This window comes from Anomaloglossus baeobatrachus, chromosome 6 (genome assembly GCF_048569485.1).
Source record: "Anomaloglossus baeobatrachus isolate aAnoBae1 chromosome 6, aAnoBae1.hap1, whole genome shotgun sequence".
In the NCBI taxonomy this organism is placed as follows: domain Eukaryota; kingdom Metazoa; phylum Chordata; class Amphibia; order Anura; family Aromobatidae; genus Anomaloglossus; species Anomaloglossus baeobatrachus.
Window position 1 is genome coordinate 254,134,188 of NC_134358.1, and position 23,604 is coordinate 254,157,791.

At 46.2% G+C, this 23,604-nt stretch overlaps 1 protein-coding gene and 1 long non-coding RNA gene across 2 annotated transcripts in view; one reads left to right on the plus strand and one right to left on the minus strand.

Moving 5' to 3' along the window:
- EXOC2 (exocyst complex component 2) overlaps nucleotides 1–16,455 on the minus strand; it is a 288,387-nt gene extending 271,932 nt beyond the window's left edge. The window contains exon 1 of the mRNA XM_075314813.1: nucleotides 16,221–16,455. Coding sequence (XP_075170928.1) covers nucleotides 16,221–16,338 — 118 coding nt within the window. The 5' untranslated portion in view covers nucleotides 16,339–16,455. The remainder of the gene's footprint in view (nucleotides 1–16,220) is intronic.
- Nucleotides 16,161–23,604, plus strand: part of LOC142243174 (uncharacterized) — a 35,614-nt gene continuing 28,170 nt past the window's right edge. Inside the window, exon 1 of the long non-coding RNA XR_012724311.1 lies at nucleotides 16,161–16,364. This is a non-coding gene — a long non-coding RNA (uncharacterized LOC142243174). The remainder of the gene's footprint in view (nucleotides 16,365–23,604) is intronic.

Genomic DNA, 23,604 nt, shown 5'->3' on the forward strand with positions numbered 1-23,604 from the left:
CTCACAGTTTCCCATGCATGCTGCCCTCTCCTCACAGTTTCCCATGCATGCTGCCCTCTCCTCACAATGTCCCATGCATGCTTCCCCCTCCTCACAATGTTCCATGCATGCTGCCCCCTCCTCACAATGTCCCATGCATGCTGCCCCTCTCCATGAGCTCCTAATGCTGCCTTCGTCTTTTCCATGACACCTCCATGCTGCCCCATTCATCATACTAAGACCACCACAATAACGCTTATGCTGAGACACCCCCCCCACACACACTACCCCACTCTTGATATTGACACCCCTACATTGCTCCACTCCATACTGAGCCCACACATGCTGCCCCTTCTCCATAATGAGCCCCCAATGCTGCCCCCCTCTCATTCTGAGTCCTTAAACTCATCCCATCGATTTTGTCATTGCACTATCCCTCAACCCTAGTCCTCTGTCTCTAGCATTGGCCCCTCTCTCCCATTCCCCCAGCAGCAGCCTCTCTCCCCCGCCTTCAGCAGCAGCCTCTCCCCCAGCATCAGCCTCTCTTCCCCAGCCCCCCCAGCATCAACCTCTCTACCCACAGCGTCCCCCAGCATCAGCCCCTCTCCCCCCAGCCTCCCCCAGTTTCAGCCTCTCTCCCCCCAGCGTCCCCCAATTTCAGCCTCTCTCCTCCAGCTTTCCCCTGCATCAGCCTCTCTCCCCCAGCTTCCCCCAGCATCAGCCTCTCTGCCCCGAGCATCAGCCTCTCTGCCCCCAGCATCAGCCTCTCTTCTCCCAGCCTCCCCCCTCCCAGCCTCCCCCAGCATCAGCCTCCCCCCTCCCAGCCTCTCCCAGCATCAGCCTCCCTCAGCATCAGCCTCCCTCCTCCCAGCCTCCCCCAGCATTAGCCATCCTCCTCCCATCATCAGCCTCCCCCCCTCCTAGCCTCCCCCAGCATCAGCCTCTCTCCTCCCAGCCTCCCCCAGCATCAGCCTCCCTCAGCATCAGCCTCTCTCCTCCGAACCTCCCGCAGCATCAGCCTCTCCCACCATCAGCCTCCCTCAGCATCAGCCTCTTTCCTCCCAGCCTCCCCCAGCATCAGCCTCTCTCCTCCCAGCATCAGCCTCTCTCCTCCCAGCCTCCCCCAGCATCAGCCTCTCTCCTCCCAGCCTCCCCCAGTATCAGCCTCTCTCCTCCCAGCCTCTCCCAGCATCAGCCTCTCTCCTCCCAGCCTCTCCCAGCATCAGCCTCTCTCCTCCCAGCCTCCCCCAGCATCAGCCTCTTTCCTCCCAGCCTCCCCCAGCATCAGCCTCTCTACTCCCAGCCTCCCCCAGCATCAGCCTCTCTCCTCCCAGCAACAGCCTCTCTCCTCCCAGCCTCCCCCAGCATCAGCCTCCCTCAGCATCAGCCTCCCTCAGCATCAGCCTCCCCCAGCATCAGCCTCCCTCCTCCCAGCCTCCCCCAGCATCAGCCTCCCTCCTCCCAGCCTCCCCCAGCATCAGCCTCCCTCCTCCCAGCATCAGCCTCCCTCCTCCCAGCCTCCCCCAGCATCAGCCTCCCTCGTCCCAGCCTCCCCCAGCATCAGCCTCTTTCCTCCCAGCTTCCCCCAGCATCAGCCTCCCTCAGCATCAGCCTCCCCCCTCCCAGCATCAGCCTCCCCGCTCCCAGCCTCCCCCAGTATCAGCCTCCCCCAGCATCAGCCTCCCTCCTCCCAGCCTCCCCCAGCATCAGCCTCCCCCAGCATCAGCCTCCCCCAGCATCAGCCTCCCCCAGCATCAGCCTCTCTCCTCCCAGCCTCCCCCAGCATCAGCCTCCCCCAGCATCAGCCTCTCTCCTCCCAGCATCAGCCTCAGCCTCCCTCCTCCCAGCCTCCCCCAGCGTCAGCCTCCCCCCTCCTAGCCTCCCCCAGCGTCAGCCTCCCCCAGCATCAGCCTCCCCCTCCCAGCATTAGCCTCCCCCCTCCTAGCCTCCCCCAGCATCAGCCTCCCCCAGCATCAGACTCTCTCCTCCCAGCCTCCCCCAGTATCAGCTTCTCTTCCCCCAAGTCTCCCCCAATATCAGCCTCTCTCCCCCCACCACATGCGCAGATCTCCAGTCTGCATTAGAGACACCCCCACGCTCCTTATGAATCTTTAGCTCTGCGAGCACTTACCTGCTCTAGGGCCCGCTGTCATCTTCCTGGCTAACGTGAGCATCCTCTTCTGACACCGGCTTCCGTCGCGGCGTCCTCTGCGGCGTCCTGCTGTGAGCTCTGCATGTGAAATCCATACAGCATTGGACGCAGCACAGAGGAAGGAGCTGATTGGCGCACCTGTGACCCCGGAAGTGCAGGCGTCGGCAATTCCAGGGTCAATCAGCTCTCTGTGCCCGGCCGCCGCAGTTTGTCTGCATTTGCGTCTTAATTGATGCAGATACAAATAAATGGAGGTGCGCCTCTCCCCCCTCCCCCCTCCGAAAATACAGCGGATTTAATGGATATGTAAAAAAAAAAAAAAAAAAATTTTTTTTATTGCTAGAAGGTGCCGCCCCCCCGCATCCTGCCGCCCCAGGACCACAGGTGCCTAATGGTAAATACGGCCCTGTATAGGGAGCTCATACTGTATATAGGGGTTATGTGGGGCCTCATTGTACAGTTAGCACTTTACTGACTTCTCTCTGAGGGACAGCAGTCTGGACATGGTGGACACGCATGCCCAGATCACACTTCACTCTCCTCACAGCCCCCAGCAATGACGTGTCCTGCTTAGATGCTCCAACTCCGGTCTGCAGCCAGAAGGATCAAAGCTACCACAACATTAAAGCTATTTATGAGCCTCTTCGAGGTCCGCTTACAGGAGCACAGTAGAAAGCAGAAGTCTATTAGGAAGGTGTTAGTTAGAAACAGTTAGGATAAAAGAAAGAAAGGGGTCACATTGGTAGAGGAAAACTTCTTTAAAAGGAGTCAGCAAAGTTCAGAAAAAGCATTCTTTGGACAAATGGTACTATGATCAATCTGTACCAGAATGAAAGGAAGAATAAAGTATGGAAAAGGATAGGAACAGCTCATGATAAAAAGCACAGCACATGTAAAACAGGGTGGAGGCAGTGTGATGGCAGGACATGCATGGTTTCCTGTGGCACTAGGTCACCAGCGTTTATTGACGATGTGACTGAAGACAGAAGCAGGCGGATGAATTCTGAAGTTTACAGGGCTATAATTTCTGCTCACATTCCACCACACGCAGAAAGGTTGATTGGAGGAAGCTTAACAGTACAGATGGACAATGACATAAACTATACAGTGTAAGCAACCCAGGAGCTTTAAAGGCAAAGAAATGGAATATTGGCAGAGTCAATCACCAGATCTCAACCCCATCGACCATGCATTTCAAAAACTTAAAACAAAAATAACTTATGCGGGCGTCACACGGTACGATATATCGAGCAATATGTCGGCGGGGTCACGACGTAAGTGACGCACATCCGGCATCGTTTGATATATCGTAGCGTGTGACAGCTACGAGCGACGGTGAACAAGCAAAAATACTCACCTTATCGTTGCTCGTTGACACGTCGCTCATTTTCAAAAAGTCGTTTCTTCTTCTGTGCGCCGGTTGTTCATTGTACCCGGGGTAGCACACATCGCTCCGTGTGACACCCCGGGAACGATGAACTGCAGCTTACCTGCGTCCCGCCGGCTATGCGGAAGGAAGGAGGTGGGCGGGATGTTTTCGTCCCGGTCATCTTCGCCTCTCCGCTTCTATTGGCCAGCCGCTGTGTGACGTCGCTGTGACTCTGAACGTCCCTCCCCCTTCAGGGAGTGGATGTTCGCTGCCCACAGCGAGGTCGCTCAGCAGGTAAGTACGTGTGACAGGGGTAAGCGACTTTGTGCGCCACGGGCAACTAATTGCACATGACGCACAAACGACGGGGGCAGGTGCGACCGCTTGTGCGATCACACGATAGATCGTCTCATGTGACGCCCGCATTAGGCTATGTGACCACAGTGGGCTTTTTCAGCACAAAAATAAGCATGTCTTGGCAGGAAAAAAAATCTGAGTTTTTCACATATTTTTTGCGTTTTTTCATGCCTTTTCAGATGATTTATTTCATGCTTTTTTTTCCTTTGTCATGGCGACCATGGGGCTCAGGCACTGTTCCTCCGCGCTCGCCGCCGGGTCTCTTGCTGATATTACAGCCGGGACCTGACTCACTCTGCTCAGAGCGGTGCTCATGCCTCTCCCAGCAATTTAACCTCCTATATGCTGCGATTAGTACGATCGCAGCAGTCAGAAGGCAGGAAGAGTGATTGCTTACCTCTCCCTGACAGATCGGGTCCCTGGATGTGATCATGGGGCCCCGATTGCTGCCATAGTAACCCTGGTTTCATCATCATGATGACCCAGGCTTACTGAACTACGGATTGTCTCACAGACCAGGGCACCTACGTCACCGGACTTCCCTCAAGCAAGGTCCCACAGTAAAGACCGCAAGGCCTAGGAGCAAGGAAACCTAAATGATGTTCATGCCAGTGGATCTGCAGGAAACCCCGGTGATCTGCCGGCATGAATGCGATTCCACTTGTGAGGTCACTCGGGTTACTTGCAGTCACAAGTGAACGTCCAGCAGTGACAGTCACTAACCTGAGTGACATCACCACTAATCGTGGATCACTCTCTGCCTGCAGTTACAGCATTTGGTTATGTTCCATAATCGCGACCTGTAATTTCAGATGTAGCAGTGCTGGAATCATCGTGGGACCTCGTGTGGATTACGTCGGACCTTCAGGGGTGTTTTGGGGTTCATGGTTATTTACTGTTACTTACAGATTATGACCCCCCCATCACTAATCTAGAGCTTAGTGATAGCTGTGGGGTGTTATTAACTAATATATATATATATATATATATATATATATATTACCCCAATTGCCACCGCAACCAGGGCAAAGTCGTGAAAAGTCTGATAAAACGCCGGGCTTGCCACATCTAATGGATGCGACAATCCTGGGTGGCTACGGGCTGCTATTCTTAAAAACAAAAAAGTGAGCCGGAGTATGAGATGGTATACATGGAACTTGTGAGACCATGTTCACACTGGCCATGAGACAAAGAGAAACCAAGGAAAAAATTGTGAAAACATACCCTGCTGTAACTAAATAAAAGCATAGTGCATATAAACATAGGGTACTTAGTAAACACTGTTTTTGATCAAAAAAAGCATAAAGTTATCCCACCAAACGTCAAGGTGTACCCAGTCGGGATAGTACCTACACTCTCTAATATTAAAACCTTACCATGGGTCTAAAATAGGCCTCAATGTGGCTAAGGGCTGAGAGCGACCGGGTCCCAACAGGACACACACAGTCAGGGGGATTCACAGAATGAAATGTCCAGCTCGCTGAGAAGGGGGCCACTCCCTGTTTGTACTGAATACAAAAAAAAAAAAAAAAAGGCTATTCTTAGCCTGGGGGGCAACCTAATAACCATAGGACTCTCCAGGTTGAGAATACCAGCCCCCAGCTGTCGGGCTTCATCATGGTTGGGTATCAAAATTAGGGGTCCCCACGCTGTTTTTTGATTATTTATTTAAACAATTTAAAACAAAAAAAAATTAAAAAAAAGGCGCATGTGGTTCCTCAATTTTGATACACAGCCAAAATAAGCCCACAGCTGGCTTTATCTGTGCTGGTATCAATACAGAGGGGTGGACCCTACGCCAATTGTTTTATTCATTTATGTACTTTTTACCACGATATAGACCCTGAGACAGCGCCTGCGATTCCAGTGAATCAACAGATGCTGTCTGGGGGCGAGGTCTGACTGCAGCCACTCAGATAGGTTGGTGGGAGGGGAAAGCAGTGAATATTCATTAGAGATAATTGTCAAGCCCGTAAGTAGCGCTGCAGCCGCGGAGACTCTAAAGTATGTACTGCTTTTTTTATTTTTTTTAATTTTACAGTGGCCAGCCACAGCCATGCCAATATTTGACATGGCTGTGATGGGCAGGGAGACAACGGTTTTTGCCATCCGATCATTTACCGATCCTTGGCAAGATCTTTTGCGGTAAATTATCGGATGTCCAATCCCGATCCAGCCAATGATCGCCCAATTTTTTCCGATCTTTTCCTATCAGGATCGCTCATCTCTATTGCAGGGAACTCCAACGACGTCAAAAAGCACACAAAAAAAAAAAAGCATTGTGAGCATTACAAATGCGTTTTTTTCCTGCGTTTTTCACTAAATCCATTGTAGTCAATTGGGGAAAAGAGCAGGAAAAAAGTACTAAAACAATTGACATGCTGCTTTTTTTTCAGCAACAAAAAAAGCAAGGAAAAAAAGATCATTTTATTTATGGTCAAGTAAATTTGTATAATTACTTTTGAGCCCCGAAAAGGAGGAGGATTTGTGAAAAGCCTGCAATTCCTAAATGTTTCACAGGATATTTTTCTTTAACCCCTCCCTTTAAAAACCTGAAAGTCTTCCCTGCAATTGTATCTTAGTTGTTTCATTTTGAACAAAAAATTAGCTGCCAAACCAGGCCATATCCGAATAGGAAGTGGAAGGAAAAAAAAAAAAAAAAAAAAAAAAAAAAGAGAGACAGGCTACGCGGGGGCTCACGCAGCATACAGAGAGGCTACGCGGGGGCTCACGCAGCATACAGAGAGGCTACGCGGGGGCTCACGCAGCATACAGAGAGGCTACGCGGGGGCTCACGCAGCATACAGAGAGGCTACGCGGGGGCTCACGCAGCATACAGAGAGGCTACGCGGGGGCTCACGCAGCATACTGAGAGGCTACGCAGGGGCTCACGCAGCATACTGAGAGGCTACGCGGGGGCTCACGCAGCATACAGAGAGGCTACGCGGGGGCTCACGCAGCATACAGAGAGGCTACGCGGGGGTTCACGCAGCATACTGAGAGGCTACGCGGGGGCTTACACTGAATATAGAAGGACTATGGGGGTCATATGGTATATAGGGGGATGTCAACATACTTAATTCTGCTCAATATTCAGTAATAATATAAAACGATCATTTTAATCAATATGCTAAAAGTAATATTGAGCAGAATTAATTTTAGGCTATAGGTTCAGCCCTCCACAGGTCACTGTCTCTCATGTGGCTTGACTGGAAAATTAATTGCCCATCCATCCCTGGTGTAGGGTGGTGAAGGTGTTAATATTTTTACCAGAAGAAGTCTTTAGAGTTAATAAATTCCTGGTGGTCTGGGGTAGTGAAGGGACTATTACTGAGATGACTGGCGACCTAATGCAGTGAGAGGTTTAATGATAAATTCCCTGGTGGTCTGTGGCAATGAAGTGGTTAAACCCATAGACAGACATAGTAAGTTTGATTAAGGGTGTAAACTTCTACCTATTCTTCAGTCATTCATGGAGTAATGATTCCTGGAAACTCTTTTCCAAGAAGTAAATGTATCATATTAATGACTGTGGGGTAAAGTCGTCCAAAACTTCCCAAAAAAGACACCTCTATGTTCTATTCGGGGCCCTTACAGCCGAGCGATCTCTGGCATTCAGCAAGCCCACGTTTCTGACCAGCACCTCTACTATGGGAATGACAGATTAATGACCAAATGAGCTCAATGTGCTTTAGGTGTGACAGCTTCAGGTTGCGAGTGCGCAGGACTTCCTGCAGAATGATTTCAGCAACTGGGAACCCGACACCGTAAGAAATGAAGGCTTATGTCAGTCACCTTGTTATTACTGTAATTGTCAAATTACTGCTCTTTCCTGCCGCTGATGAGAGAGCATGGCTTTCATATTCTGGTAAGACAATGCCCATGTGTACGGTTACTGCAGGGCATTACTGGAAGCCTATAGGAAAGAGTGCACAGCATATGGACGCAGACGGGCACTGCATAGAGCGGAGGTCATCCTGCCACTGACCACTATAGCATGGGCGCTGAGCCTATACACAACAGAAAACCTATTCTAACTCCATATGGCAGAATATAGTAATAAAAAACAAACGTTCAGGATCCCTTTCATCCCCCTTTATTATATGGTCCGTTACCGTCCTCGGTGTACACAGCCAGGAGCTGTATAATGTCAGTGACATACAGCTGTGCTCCCACCCAGGATAGCCGCCGTGTGACATCACAGATGTTTAACTCCTTACATGCCTAACACAAGGAGAGTCATTTCTCTGTCACCCATTGACGCCCCTTGTACCCTCCCCTGCAGAGCGATCAGGTGCTCTTACGCCTCTAGCTATCATTTGCCAAGCTCAGAACCCCAATACCTCCTGCCAGAGGAAACATCTCATAGGCTGCCGGTCAGTAAAATGCTACAAGCCAAGAAGTCTCAGCAAACAAAGAATTGGATGTCCATAGGTGTTCCTATAGATCCTCAGTTATTTTTAGTAAAGCACCACTTTGTTTTATTTTCAGTGCAGGTGTGGAGCTTTAAATCGGAGGTCCCGGCCCCTAGTATCATATTCAGCCTCCAGCGGCTTCACCTTTTTTGTTTGGCGCTGCTCCATTCTTTATGCAGTGTTGTGCCCCTAACTTCTGATTGGCCAGAAATCTTAAACGGATCCTGTCACGTCCAATATGCACCCAGAGCCACGACAGTTCTGGGGGCATACTGCTAATCCCTGCCTAAAGCCCCCATCACATTTAACGACTTACCAGCGATCCCGAAAACGATGTGACCTGATAGGGATCGCTGGTAAGTCGCTGGGAGGTCGCTGATGAGATGTCACACAGCCAGACCTTACCAATGACTCAGTAACGATCAGCGACCTGTATAACAATGAGCGATCTGTATAGTATCGTTGGTAGGTGTCAAACACAGCGATGTGTCCTGCCCAGCAGGACATCGCCTTTGAAGAAAATGGTCCGGACCATTCTGCAACAACTAGAGATCTCACAGCAGGGGCCTGATCGCTGGTAGGTGTCACACATAAAGAGATCGCTGGCGACATCCTTGCTACGTCACAGAAACGGTGACTCAGCAACAATCTCGTTAGCGTGTGTAGAGATGAGAAAGCGTCAATTAAGGCTACTTTCACACATCAGTTTTTTTTCCATCAGGTACAATCCGGAAAAAAAACGGGTTAAATGGATCCGGTACCGCATCCGTTTTATCCCCATAGATTTGCATTGTTACCGGATTGTACCTGATGGCTTTGCGTTGCATCCGTTTTTTTTCGGATGCGGCAAAATTAATTAAAGCGGCGGCCGGAGGCAACGTGTCTTGCAACGTTTTTTTGTCCGGCAAAAAAAACGCATTGTGCCGGATCCGGCGCGATATGGCGTGTTTTACAATGAAAGCCTATGGACGCCGGATCCGGCGCAATGCGGTAAAAAATGGATGCGGCTGCCAGATCCGTTTTTGTAAACTGCGCATGCTCCAAATTAATTAAAAAACTGATCTATCAAAAAAAATGGACAAAACGGATCCGTTTTTTTACGCATCCGGCATAACGGATCCGTTAAAAACCGGATCCGGTGGATACGGTTTTACATTTTTTTTCCGGATCCTTTGGATCAGGAAAAAAAAAGGGATTGTGCCTGAATGCAGAAAACTGACGTGTGAAAGTAGCCTAATACTAAATCAAAGGGAGGTGCACCCTGGTGCAGAGGGCAGTAAGCATGTACAAAAGAGAAGAGATTCTGCACAGGGAATCAGGGGCACACTAGATAAATGCAAATAACAAAAAAGCACCTTTATTGAGTACACAAATATGACATGTTAAAAACATTTAAAACTAACATGAAGACAAAGACATCCACTTGGCGGAGCCAAGCCAAAAATGTTACACCAAGATACCAATATGTGTGCAAAAAAATCCGACAATATAAATAGTATAAAACACAACAGATTGTACAATATCAAATATCATATAGCATTAGAACCCTCTGGTAATGTCATAGAATAGAAAAGCCTGCATTAATAAGGTGAACAATCCTCAGTCACGGCGCAAATAGAAAACGTAATGTATGAGTAGCAGTAAATAGTTTGTACAAATACAGCCACGGTAAGGACAGATGCCCTAAAGAAGCCAATAAATAAAAATAGTGTCACAATGGCGGCAGTGAGCATCAGAGCATATGCCCCAAAGGATGGCAAATAATGGAGCACTGTGGCACAGATATAGGAGCCCAATGTTAGAGGGCGTGGGGAATCAACAAATTAGTACGAACCTATATTGGATGGAGCTGGGACCAGGAAGCTCCAAGGCTACACAGTGGTAGGCTCAATGCCAGAGCATGGCAGAGGAGGAGACAAGATGGAAAAAGGTCAGCAGGGAGATCACCAGAGGGAGGTGAGGGTAATCAAGCACGCATGGTATGAGGTGGGGCGAGGCAAGATGGACCGCTCAAAGTGGGTGGCCCGATGCGTATCGCCACCAGAGCGGCTTCATCAGGGAAAGTGAGACAAGTACCAAACAAAGGAGTATATATATGCAAAGTAGTGCCCCTGATTCCCTGTGCAGAATCTTTTCTCTTTTGTACAGCAATCTCGTGTGTGACGGGACCTTAAGTCGGGCTTTGCACGTTGCGACATCGCAAGCCGATGCTGCGATGTCGCACGCGATAGTAGCCGCTCCCGTCGCAGGTACGATATCTTGTGATAGCTGGCGTAGCGAAAATTATTAATCAGATATCATTTACTCTTATGGAACCTCACTAGTAATGCTTTTGTCCAGAGAGTAGTGTAATTTACACACAATGTCTGATTATTATTAGTACCTCAAAATGCTGTTTAACATCTGGCAGGAATAGGATGTCATAATTCGACCCATCCTCTCTGGCAGAAGGAAATATGGATGTTACCTTAAATGGGACATGAGGCACGAAGATTATTTCAGCCCAGAGCTAATAAACCAATGACTTGCTCAATGCTCTCCTTTTCTTCCCATTAGACCTTGAGTCGATTTTAATATACTTAATTAAAAGTTAATTTTTAGTTTTATTACCAATTGCTGCATACTACTCAGTACACATGACCCCAGACTTTCGGTCATACGCATTACTTCAGTTTGAAGCCAGGACGCGTATACCTGACTTCATAGTGCGCATAACCGAAACTCCGGGGTCATGTGCACTGTGCCGAAATCCAGTGTTTGACACGATGGCGGCGGAGAGGTGAGTGATATCATCCTCTCACGCTGCGCATTCATAAGCATGTTACCATGCCCACAGGGGTGTACTAATATGCTAATGGGGCCGACTGGCCAGGGGAACTAATGCCCAGGGGACTAGTCCCCGCGCTCATTAGCATACAGTAAAAGATCTTTAGAAATACTTTCTTTAAAGATCCCTTTATCTATGCTAGTGTAGGTACAGGGACGGTTAGGCAGGGATTAGCAATATGCACCCAGAACTGCTCGTGGTTCTGGGTGCATATTGGACCTGACAGGTTCCCTTTAAGTTATGTCATAAGCTCTCAATGCAAGTAAATGAGAGACAGAACGAGGATCTCATAGACTTACTTTGATTTTGTGACCTCCAGTGGCATGCTCCATGTAACACCCGGCAGGTCACAAACTGATGGAGACCAACTGGAGCGGTGGAGATTACAGATGAAGACGGCGGAGGGCGAGAATAAGAGTAGTGGAAGAGGACTTACAATTAAAGTACTACTCTAGCTGTAAAATAATAAAAAAACTGCTGGAGGAGTAGTGCGTTAAATATTGTTCCACAGATGACCAGATGGCCTCTACATATACTGACGACAGCTGATGTTTAGTAACTCATCATTGGACGCAAACGTCTGCATTGTCTGACCTATACGTTCACATCAAAGACATAAGGAATCTTAAATATTGTGCTGCTCTAAACAACAGCATTGTGGAGAGGTGCAATCTCATTTGGTCCCCTTGGGACACCTTTTGGGCTTTCCTGACCATTTAATATTTAATAGGCTACAATGAGTCGAAAAAAAAAGCACACTATACATATTGTATTGCCACTTATGTAAGGTCCTGTACTATAAAACTGTCATTATCAATCCCGCCTGATGAACATTCATTTTGCTGCACAAAAAAATAAATAAATTGTGATCAAAAAGTCGCTCCCCCAAAATGGTGGCAATAAAGAACAGTTTTCCAGAAAAAAGAGCAAGCCCTCAGACACGGCCTAAGGCTATGTGCGCACGTTGCGTACAAGCCCTGCAGAAATTTCTGCAGCGATCTGAAGAGCACATGTGCGCTTTAGATCGCTGCAGAAATGTCCGTAGTGAGCGCCGATTCCATGCGCTCTGCCTGCAGCTCCTCCCATAGACAGAGCAGGAGCTGCCGGCAAAGCGCAGGAAAGAAGTGACATGTCACTTCTTTTTGCGCAGCGCTTCGGCAGTAGCCGAAGCGCTGCGCTCTTAGACGCCACGTGCGCACGGCCCCTGCACAATCTCCATAGACTGTGCAGGGGCCGCAGGACGCATGCAGTTACGCTGCGCTACAAAGCGCAGCGTAACTGCATGTTTTTACGCAACGTGCGCACATAGCCTTAGAAAAGAAATTAAAAAGTTACATTATTATTAGTTATTTACTTTAAACTACAGTTTTAGTAATGAGGGGGTGTCTCAGACGCCTGCCATCATTAATCTAGGACTTACTGGCAGCTATGGGCTGCTGCCATTAACTTCTTAGCCTCCTTTCTCACATCCGTTTTTTGCTGAGCGGCACAATCCGACTCAAAAACCTATGCAGCGGATGCGGCGAAAAAAACGGATCCGTTGCATATGTTTTTTCATGCGGCCCATCCATTTTTTGACGGATGCGGCTTGATACTGAGCATGCGCAGTTCAAAAAAACGCATGCGGCGGCCGGATGCGGTTTTTGCCGCAGAACGCCGCATCCAGCGTCCTTAGGCTTGCATTGTAAATCGCGCATCGCACCGGATCCGGCGTGATGCGTTTTTTTTGCCGCACAAAAAAACATGCCAGGCAACGTTCCATCCGGCCGCTGCATGGGCTAAATATGCCACATCCGGCAAAAACCGGACGCAATGCAAGGCCATGAGGCACAATATGGAGCTAATGCAAGTCTAAGTGGGGAAAAACGCAATCGGCGGCAAAAAAAAAAATGGTTGCGTTTTTTCTGCAAAGCGCCGCATTGTGCAGCTCAGCAAAAAACGGATGTGTGAAAGCAGCCTTATTACCCCGATTGCCACCGCATCAGGGCAATCGGGATGAGCTGGGAAAAGTCCCAGGACTGTCGCATCTAATGGATGTGGCAATTCTGGGCGGCTGCTAGCTGATATTTTTAGGCTTAGAGGGCTCCCAATAACGTGAGTCACCCCAGCCTGAGAATACCAGCCCCCAGCTGTGAGACCTTATCTTGGCTGGTTATCAAAATATGGGGAACCGCACGCCTTTTTTTTTTTTTTTTTTTTTTTATAAATTACCCCCATACAGCATCAGCAGCAGACCCCCGCCCCATAACCGTGTGTCATGACACCATTTTTTGCTTAAAAAAAAATATTTTCCTATTTTCCTCCTCTAAAACCAGGGTGCGTCTTATGGTCCGCTGCATCTTATAGTCCGAAAAATATATATATATAAAACAAAAAAAAAAAAAAAAAAAAAAAAAAAAACACATACACACACACTGTATATATATGTGTGTGTGTATATATATATTTTTTATTTTTCATATATAAAAAAATAACATATATATATATATATATAGTTTATGGGCTCCTGCAGATGTCCGAGCATTGTGATGTACTATGCAGGCAGTAATACGGCAGTCTGACTGAATCACTGATGCCGGCACAGAGGGGTGGGCAGAAATATGGGTATGTGACCATAATCTTCTGGGCCTTAAGGCAACATAATGGGGCAATATACACCAATAAAAAAGTTACAGATCCTGAAAGGGCAACCCAGGTCCTATTTCAAAAACTATTATTAGTATAGTACACAACTAGGGCTTATTTTTGGAGTAGGGCTTACAAGTATGCTCCAAAGAGGGCAAAAAACCCCTCTAGGGCTTATTTTCAGAGTAGATCATATTTTTGGGAAAACATGCACTCATACACACACACACTGACAAGCAAAAAGGTAACAATGTTTTTTTACTTTTGACTTTCAGGCTCCATAGCTCACCATCCACTACAGTTTCCAAAGTAAGACTGCCTTCATTTTATATACTCTCATCTTGGCTATCTCATACATAAATTTGACTTGCAACTGTTTAACATATGATTAGTCATGCCCCTGGATTGTTACTGTTTTGCTCCTGGTGCTTTTTCTTCCTGTATACTACAAATTACTAACTGTAGGTTGATTCCCAAGTGAAAGGTCACTGGTTTCACTCGAAGAGCAGCCATGAAAAAGATTTCCCATGGCAAGCGAAACAGCATCCCATTCATCAATAACAGTATCTCAGCGAAGAAAATAGACAAACTGCATGATGTGAATGCCATAACAGATGGAAGAGTATGAAATGAGGGGACCTTAATGAACTCAGGTGAGGTCCCTGAAGTCACCTGAGGTCAAGTCACCTGCGGTCACAGGTGGAGGACCGTGGGACCCTCAGCTAACCTGAGTGAAGTCACCATTGATCTCTGCACAGTCTCTGCCTGAATTTACAGTGTGTGGTCTTATACCATGATCATGTGATGTGAGTCAGAAGTAGCAGAGCTGAATAGTCAGGAGACCTCGCGTGGATTACGTCGGACCTGTAGGGGTGTTTGAGGGGTTAATAAAGTGGTGAAAGAGGGTGTTTTTTGTATATTTCAAATACATTTTTTTTGGGGTGTTTGTGTTTATTTCCTTCCACTTATAGATCAGTAATGGGGGGGTCCCATAGATGCCTTCCATTAGTAATCTAAGGCTTAGTGCAGCTGTGGGCAGCCATTCACCGCTTATTACCCAGATTGCCATCGCACCAGGGCCATTAGGAAGAGCCGGGTAAAGTGCCGGGCTTGTCACTTCTAATGGATGTGACAATCCTGGGCAGCTGCAGGCTGATATTTTTAGGCTGAGGGGTGACCAATAAGCATGGGTCTTCCCAGCCTCAGAAAACCAGCCCCCAGCTGTCAGGCTTGATCTTGGCTGGGCACCAAAATTGGGGGACTGTATGCCGTTTTTTCAAAATTACTTATTTAAATAATTACAAATAAAAAAAAAACCTGGATGCGGTTCCTCCCATCTTCAAACACACCCAAGATAAGCGCACAGCTGAGGCCTGCAGCCTGTAGCTGTGCTGGGTATCATATGGGGGGACCCTACGCCAATTTTTTAATAGATTTATTTTTACTGTACGCTATAGACCCACAGACAGTGTCACACAGGATGGGGGCGGTCTGACTGTAACCAATCACAGATGCCGGTGGGCGGGGAAAACAGTGAATCTGCATGAGCCTAATGAGAGGCCCTGGAAAAAAAAAAAAAAAAAAGGAGCGGCCGCGGGAGCAGTTACAGTCCTGCTGGAGACTAGGTAAGTATAGCATGCTTGCTTTTTTCTTTTTTATTTCCCGAGTGCCGAATTTGGATCAATACCCAGAATTCCCTGAGAATTTCGGCCCGGGCCTGGCACTTGGGTGTCTTTGAACCCACGAGGGTCAGACCTCACAGTCAGGTCCACCCAAAAAACGCATCAAATCAGAATTGACAAAAACACAGCAGAAACGCAGAATCATTACAAGCGGGTTTTTTGTTTGTTTTTTACATTTCCATCCTCTCTGGAACACGGAGCAGTTTTTGGTGCAGTTTTGATGTCTCGAAGGTGCAGTTTTTGTGACAAGACTGCCGCGTGCGCATGTAGCCTTATAGCCCCAGTGTTCTCCAGTGCACTATGCTCCCACTCATCTGTACTGGTGTAATAGCCTACACTGGTCAGTGACTCTGGGGGCTGTCACCGGTTCCGTCCTTATTCCATTCCCGCTATTGGTCTGGGGTATTTTTTATCCGCCACTCTGTTCCTGACATACGCCTTTTCATTCGGTGCTGCTTCTTATGGTCTTTACCAGTGGGGTGCTGCTCACAGGTAATAATGCAGGGAAGAAGACATGAAAACAAACAATACTATGGGGAGACGCAGGCATAATACGAGTAATAACACTTAAGCATTTGTGTATACAGCTCCTATGCAGAGCCATGCTTCTCTATGGATACCGAGGTCAGCACAGAAGGGGCTTTTCACTTTCAGCTCTGACTACATGCACACCGGTAATAGAGGGATGGATGGCAGTGACAGAGGCTACGCCCCCCGAGGATGCAGTATCACTGTCTGTCCAGTGGTCTGCCCCATCAGAGCTGCAGCAGGCTGTGCCTGTAGGAAGCTGCTCCTCGGCAGCCCGGTGAATTACCTATGAGATCGGAGGGGCCGCTGCCCAGGTTCTCCCCTCTGATGGTCACCTTGGTCCAGGACGTCCCCTCTTTGGGAGAGATGCCGGTGACGAGCGGAGGCTGCCGCACCCGGGACATGACTGCGGCGACAACGGAGACACCAGGTAGCGGCTATTTCCTATCGTACGGATACAGGACCTTAATGACGTCACGATCACATGACTGGAATGTCACTGTAACATGTGACTGTATACCGGCCACTAACAACGCCTGCCTCAGCCGCTAGCTGCAGACATCTGGCAGGACCTTGATGACGTCTTGTCACGTGACCAGTCCGCGTCCTGTGACAGTGAGATATGCGGCCGGACGGATATGCGCTCTCCTGTGTGCACTGTGGGGCGTGCCCGCTGTATATGCGTGTGCATGTATTAACCCTTCCACCACTAGGGGATTTTCCATTTTTCGTTCCCTCCCTTCCTTCTAAGAGCCATAACTTTTTTATGTTTCCATTAATATAGCCATATGAGGGCTTGTCTTTTGCAGGACGAGTTGTACTTTTGAATGACACTATTCATTCTTCCCCATATTGCACTAGGAAACAGGAAAACAATTGCAAGTGTAGTGAAATTGCAAAAGAAAGTGCAATCGCACAATTCTGTTTTGGGAGTTTATTCACCATGTTCACTGTATGGTAAAACTGACCTTGAAGTGTGATTCCCCAGGTCAGTACGAGTCCATAGACACCAAACATGTATAGTTTTATCTAAGGGGTGAAATAAATCAGAAATTTGTAAAAAAAAAAAAAAAAATTGTTCTTTTGGCACCATTTTCAGAGACCCATAATGTTCTCATTATTCGGGCTCAGGGGCTCAGCGGTGGCTTGTTTTTTACGTCTTGAGCTGACATTTTTCTTCCTACCACTTTTGGGTGTAGATACGAAGTTTTGATCTCCTGTTATTGTATTTTAATCCAATGTTGCGGTGACCAAAAAAATGTATTTCTGGCATTTTTGTTTTTTTTCTCGCCAGTCCATGTACCAATCAGATTAATGGATTTTATATTTCGATAGATCAGGCATTTCTGAACTCGGCAATACCAGATATGTGTGTATGGGGGTTTTTGTTGTTTGTTTGTTTGTTTTTTTATTTTCAATGGGGCAAAAGGGGGGTGATTTGAACTTTTACTTATTTACTTTTTCAGATTTTTAAAGACTTTTTTTTACACTTTTATAGATTTTATTAGTCCTATAATTTATGCCTGTGCAGTCACATCACTTCTGCTGATCAGAGCGATGCTTTAGCATACCTCTAATCAGCAGAAATGCTCATCTCCTGAGAATGCCGGCATTCACAGGAACTATGTATAATGTAAGGGAGGTAGCTTCGGCACACAAATAGAAGAACTGTTTTAGATTTTCCCAAATTGCTTTTAAAGGAGTTGTCTGACATAAACTATAAAAAAAAAATAAGCTAATCTGTGCTGTATTGTCATAAAACACCCTACTTTTATTTTTTTGTTTTCTAACTCTTGTTCCTCTTGAATTATCCTTTTATTCTCTGCAGACACTTTATTTACCTGCAGCTCAACCAAACATGAAATCTTCCTGTGCCAAACCTCAGAGTCAGAGCTGACAACGCCCGACCTCACTGTCCAGCCCCGCCCTCTGCACACTCATTCGGTGTCAGTAGCCTGCCCAGCACAGACCTCTAGCAGAGGACTATATGGGCACATATAATGTAGTAATGCCCCCATCCTGTAATAATGTGCCCCATCCTTGTGTCCATCTTGTAATAAATGTGCCCATCCTATAGTATTGTGCCCATCGTTCTGCTCATCCTATAGAAATGTCCCCTTGGGGTCCTCTTCTTTTAGTAATGCTCCATCCTGTGGTAGTGTCCCATATTGTGCCATTCTTCACACATTTAAAAAATCCAAAGACAAACCCTTTTTCACCTGTCCTCGTTCCCTTGGTGGCCTGCTTCTTGCAGCCGCAGCCCCCTTGATGAACCCTGCCAGTGCCGCAGCTGATAGCGCTTTATATCACAGGACAGATTCCCGGGCGCTGTGCAGGGACGCGCTTTCAATGCAGCTTCTCCAGTGATCCACTGCCTGCCTCTGATTGGCCGGCGGCTGATCATTACAGTAGCTGTATACAGAGCTCACGTCTGAGCAGCATCGGGGAATCTATCTGATATAAAGCGCTGACTGTGCGGCCCCAGCACAGGCAGCGATCAGCAAGGGGGCCAAGGGCCTACACACCGCAAGCAGCATCAGGGGCCGCAGCTAACAGCGCTTTATATCAGATGACAGATTCCCGGGCACTACACAGGGCCAAGTTGTCTATACAGCTTCTCCATTGATCAGCTGCTGCCTCTGATTGGCCAGCGGCTGATCATTGCAGTAGCTGTATTCAGAGCTCAATCCTGCGCAGTGCCCGGGAATCTGTCCTCTGATTTAAAGCGCTGACTGTGCGGCCCCAGCACAGACAACGATCATCAAGGGGGCCACGGGCGTGCGTCGCATGCAGGCTGCCAGCAGTGTCTTTGACACCACTGCAGCATGGAATGTGTGAGAGGGTGCAGGGGAAGGGGGACGGGGACTCCGGCGCAATGTACATGCCCAGCTGGGCGGCAACATGTCATTGGCTGTGATGCCTGTCAACAAGCGCCTGCCACTATTGATGTGACGTCACAGGAAGCAGCAAAATCATGGCAGGAGCGGTCACGTGACTGCACTGAGCTGAGGGAGAGGGGCTGACAGCAGGGCAGGTAGGTAGTCTCCATCTATTTACCTGCCCCAATTTAGCCCTATAGTGAAATGACAAAAAAAGGCAAAGTAAGCCGGATAACCCCTTTAATTTTCTGCAAAAACAGGTAACCCGAGAACCAGGGTTGTGGAGTCAGGTTCGGTGTCCATTTTGGTGGAGTCTGAATTGGGGTTGGAGTCTGTATAAAGAGGACTGACTCCAAACTCCTAAAATATATGATAAATTGGGTACAGCAATTCAAGTCAGTATGTGATGACTATTTTTTCATAAGAATTTGGGAAAGTTATGAAATGTCCTATAAATGTCTGATCTATTCCTGATCAAAAGAGCTAGGCTTTTACTTGAGATGAATCTGTTCTGCGCTTCAGCTACATGCTATATGTAGTGATGTCACTATTTTACTACAGTAAATTTATCACAAACATGAGTCATGTACAGTTGAAACCAGAAGTTTACATGCACTCTCTAAAAAGACACATCTGCATGTTTTTCTCAGTATCTGACGTGAAATCAGAATAAACCTTCCCGTTTTAGGTCAATTAGGAACCAAAATTATTTTTATTTGCCAGAATAAATGCCAGAATAATGAGAGAGTGAATGTTTTAAGGCATTTTTATTACTTTCTGCAAAGTCAAAAGTTTCCATACACTAAGATTACTTTGTATTTAAACAATATGGGACAGCCCATATGATGATGTCATGTCTTTGGAAGCTTCTTATAGGTTTAATTGCAACATCTGAGTAAATTAGAGATACACCTGTGGATATATTTTAATGCACACCTGAAACACACTTCGTCTTAGTGTAGCATCATGGGAAAGTCAAAAGAAATCAGCCAAGATTTTAGGAAGAGAATTGTGGACTTGCAGAAGTTTGGTACATCCTTGGGTAAAATTTCCAGATACCTGATATTCATCTGTACAAACAATTATACGCAAGTACAAAAAAGATGGGAATGTCCAGCCATCATAATGCTCAGGAAGGAGACGGGTTCTACGTACCAGAGTTGAACATGCTTTGGTCAGACGTGCATATCAACCCAAGAACAAAAGCAAAAGATCTTGTGAAAATGCTGGTGGAAGCTGGTAAGATTGTGTCATTATCCACAGTAAAATGAGTACTGTATCAACATGGGCTGAAAGGCCACTCTGCCAGAAAGAAGCCAAAAGAAACATAAAAAAAGACAGATTAATGTTTGCAAATGCACACAGGAACAAAAACCTTATATTTTGGAGACAAGTCCTGTGGTCTGATGAAACTAAAATTTGGTCATAATGAGACCATCGTTACGTTTGACGGAAAAAGGGAGAAGCTTTGAAGCCTAAGAACACCTTTCTAACTGTAAAAAATGGGGGTGGCAGCATCATGTTGTGGGGCTGTTTTGCTGTAGGAGGGACTGGTGCACTTCACAAAATAGATGGCATCATAAGGAAAGAAGATTATGTGATAATACTGAAGCAACATCTCAAGACATCAGCCAGGAAGTTAAAGCTTGAGTGGAAATGGGTCTTCTAAATGGACAATGACCCGAAGCATACTACCAAACTGGTTGCAAAGTGGCTTAACACTAGAAGTCCCAGAGAGGGGTCATTTAACATTTCTACCTTTGGAACCCAGAGACAGGTCGAATGACCTGATGGATTTTAGCTAACATCCTATAATCACCGTCTTTTGTTCTGTAATTAAGGCCATTACTGTCGCACCACATGAGGTTGTTGTTTTCCATTGAGTTTAGCCATTTAGTTTCTAGTTAGTTCTATTCAGTTTAGACTAAAGGTCATTTGACCCTCTTTCGGGACTTCAGGGGGGAGCATGACATTTCTGGGACTTCTAGTGTTAAGGATAAAAAAGTCAATGTTTTGGAGTGGCCATCACAATCCAAATGAAAATTTATGGTCAAAGCTGAAAAGGCCGGTGCGAGCAAGGCAACCTACAAACATGTCTCAGTTACACCAGTTCTGTCGGGAGGAATGGGCCCAAATTCCTACCAACTATTGTGAGAAGCTTGTGGAAGGATATCCAAAACGTTCCACCCAAGTCATACAGTTTAAGGGCAATGCTACTAAATTCTAATGAAATGTATGTAAACTTTTGATTTTGCAGAAAGTAATAAAATTGCCTTAAAACATTCTCTCTCTCATTATTTTGGCATTTAGTAAATATAAATAATTTTGGTTCCTAATTGACCTAAAATGGGAAAGGTTTATTCTAATTTCATGTTAGATAGTGAGAAAAACCTGTGTCTTTATAGAGAGCGCAGGGAAACTTCTGGTTTCTACAGTATGAGGGAGTCGGAGTCAGAGTTGGAGTCGGAATCAGGGAAATTGAGGAGTCAGAGTTGGAGTTGAAGGTTTGGCTTACTGACTCCACAGCCCTGCCAAGAACAAATCAATTTCAAGGTTTAGCCATATTGGTTACTGGTAAAGGGGTGCTAGAGTAAGTCATTATGTGGGTTAATGCTGATAGCCCATGAGAAAGGGACACCGTACACAGTCCTTGTGTAAGATGGCCAAAGAGGCCGTCTAACAGCCACATAAAACAGTTATGTATATAGCTACAATTGCACTGCTGCAAACAGTTGCCGTTCAGTGATCGTATAACCACTATGACAATTAAACCAATACTGAGTGGCAGCAAACACCAAGTAATTAGATCCTCACCTCCTTGCAATACATAATCAGAAGTGAGTGTAATGAAAACCACTGTGTGACATCCACAATAGGGAGGGGGCATATTACCGGTCGCACACCCTCATGACCAAACTCTGACTTGAGTGTTGCATGGTGCTCCTGGGCCTCCCGACACGTTTTGTTGGTGGACTCATCAAGGGAGGATTATGGCCAATAGAGCAACAAGCATCTATAATAATACAGGATGAAAGTAAAGTAAGTCAAATGCCACCCAAGCTTTAAACTCAACTGTTTTTTGTGGCTGTTAGACGGTCTCTTTGGGTCCGGAGCACTGCAGTATATGAATATATATGATTGAATTGTCCAGTGTTTAACTGAATAGAATAGCTGAGTGCAATTATGTTTGTACGTTTGTTTTGTTTTTCACCTTTTAAATAAATTAGTAAAAGTTAAGTTTTACACATTTTCATATTATTACCTAGCGGTTTTATTACAAATAATTGGGTAATCACACTTCCTTGCTGCATAATTCATCTCAGTTCACTGCAGTAATGCACACACAGCAGTATGTGAGGCTGCAGTGACTGTTCTCCCTGCCAATGAGGAACAATCTGTTTTTTATTGCCTAAAACAGTTTGTCTTGGAACATCGTGGGACCCCCTTTTGGATTGCAGCAGACATTGGATGAGGGTTTTTGCAGGGAAGTAAATTGGTGAATGAGGGGGTCTTTTGTCTTTATATCTTTAATAATTTTCTCTTTTTATGTCATTCAGATTTGCTTTTGGGAAACATTGTGGGACATCACTGTGGATTATGGCGGACTTTTTTTTAAAAAATACATTTTTTATAAATTGTTGAATGAGGGCTGTAGTTGAGGGGGGTGTTTGTTCACAAAAAAAATATTTTTTCAATTTCTTCTGAATTAGTAATGGGGCTGTCTGATAGACGTCCACCCATTACTAATACGAAGGCTTGATGACAGCTGGCAAATCATAGCAGGCATCATTCCCATATATTATCCAGTTTGCCACTGCACCAGGGCAATGGAAGAGCCGAGTACAACTCCAGATTTGCCACATCTAATAGATGCGCCACCTCTCGGGCGACAAAGGGCTGCTATTTTTAGGCTGGTATGGGCCAAATAACTCATCCCCCTCCCCACCCTAAAAATATCAGCCTCCATTTATCTGCTCTCCCTTGACTGGTTTTGAAAAAATGGGGGGGGGGACCCTACGCAGTTTTTTTTAAATTATTTGTTCAAATAATTTAAAACATCAGCATGGGATCCCCGCTAATTTTCAAAACCAGCCAAGGTACAGCTGACAGCTGAGGGTTGCAGCTCGCAGCTGCTGCTATACCTGTGCTGGTTATGAAAAAATAGGGGGAACCCCATTTTTTTTTTTAAATTATTTATTAACTCTGCTGAATAGCTGTCCAAGCTATCTACCTATCTATCCAATGTATCATCTATTAATCTATCATTTTTCTGGCTTTACACATCTTTACACATAAAGAAAACATTAATTTCAATATCATGCATTTTGTTCCAGTATCAGTCACACGGATGACACACGGATGTGTCACATGGACATACGGACAGCACACGGATGACACACGGATGTGTCACATGGACATACGGATAGCACACGGATGACACACACGGATGGCCATACGGATGCCCAAAACGGACCATGCAACACATGCTTTTTTTACATGGATGTGATGTGAAGGAGGCCTAAAATGAAGTTGTTGTAAAATGGATTCCTCAAAAAACATATGATGTACAATTTAGTGGGGGGGTTAGCATTCTGCTTTAGATTACAGTAATATTTTTTTTTCTCAAACTATATGTAAATAGATCCACATCTCATGAGCATAACATGTAATACCTGACAAAAAAATATTAAATAGAGGCACATTAACTTGAAAATGTCAAATTGGGGTAATTATGAAAAGTGTGTATTCAAAGACTCTTCCAGAAGTCGTTTGTGTCAGCGAAAAGCTAAA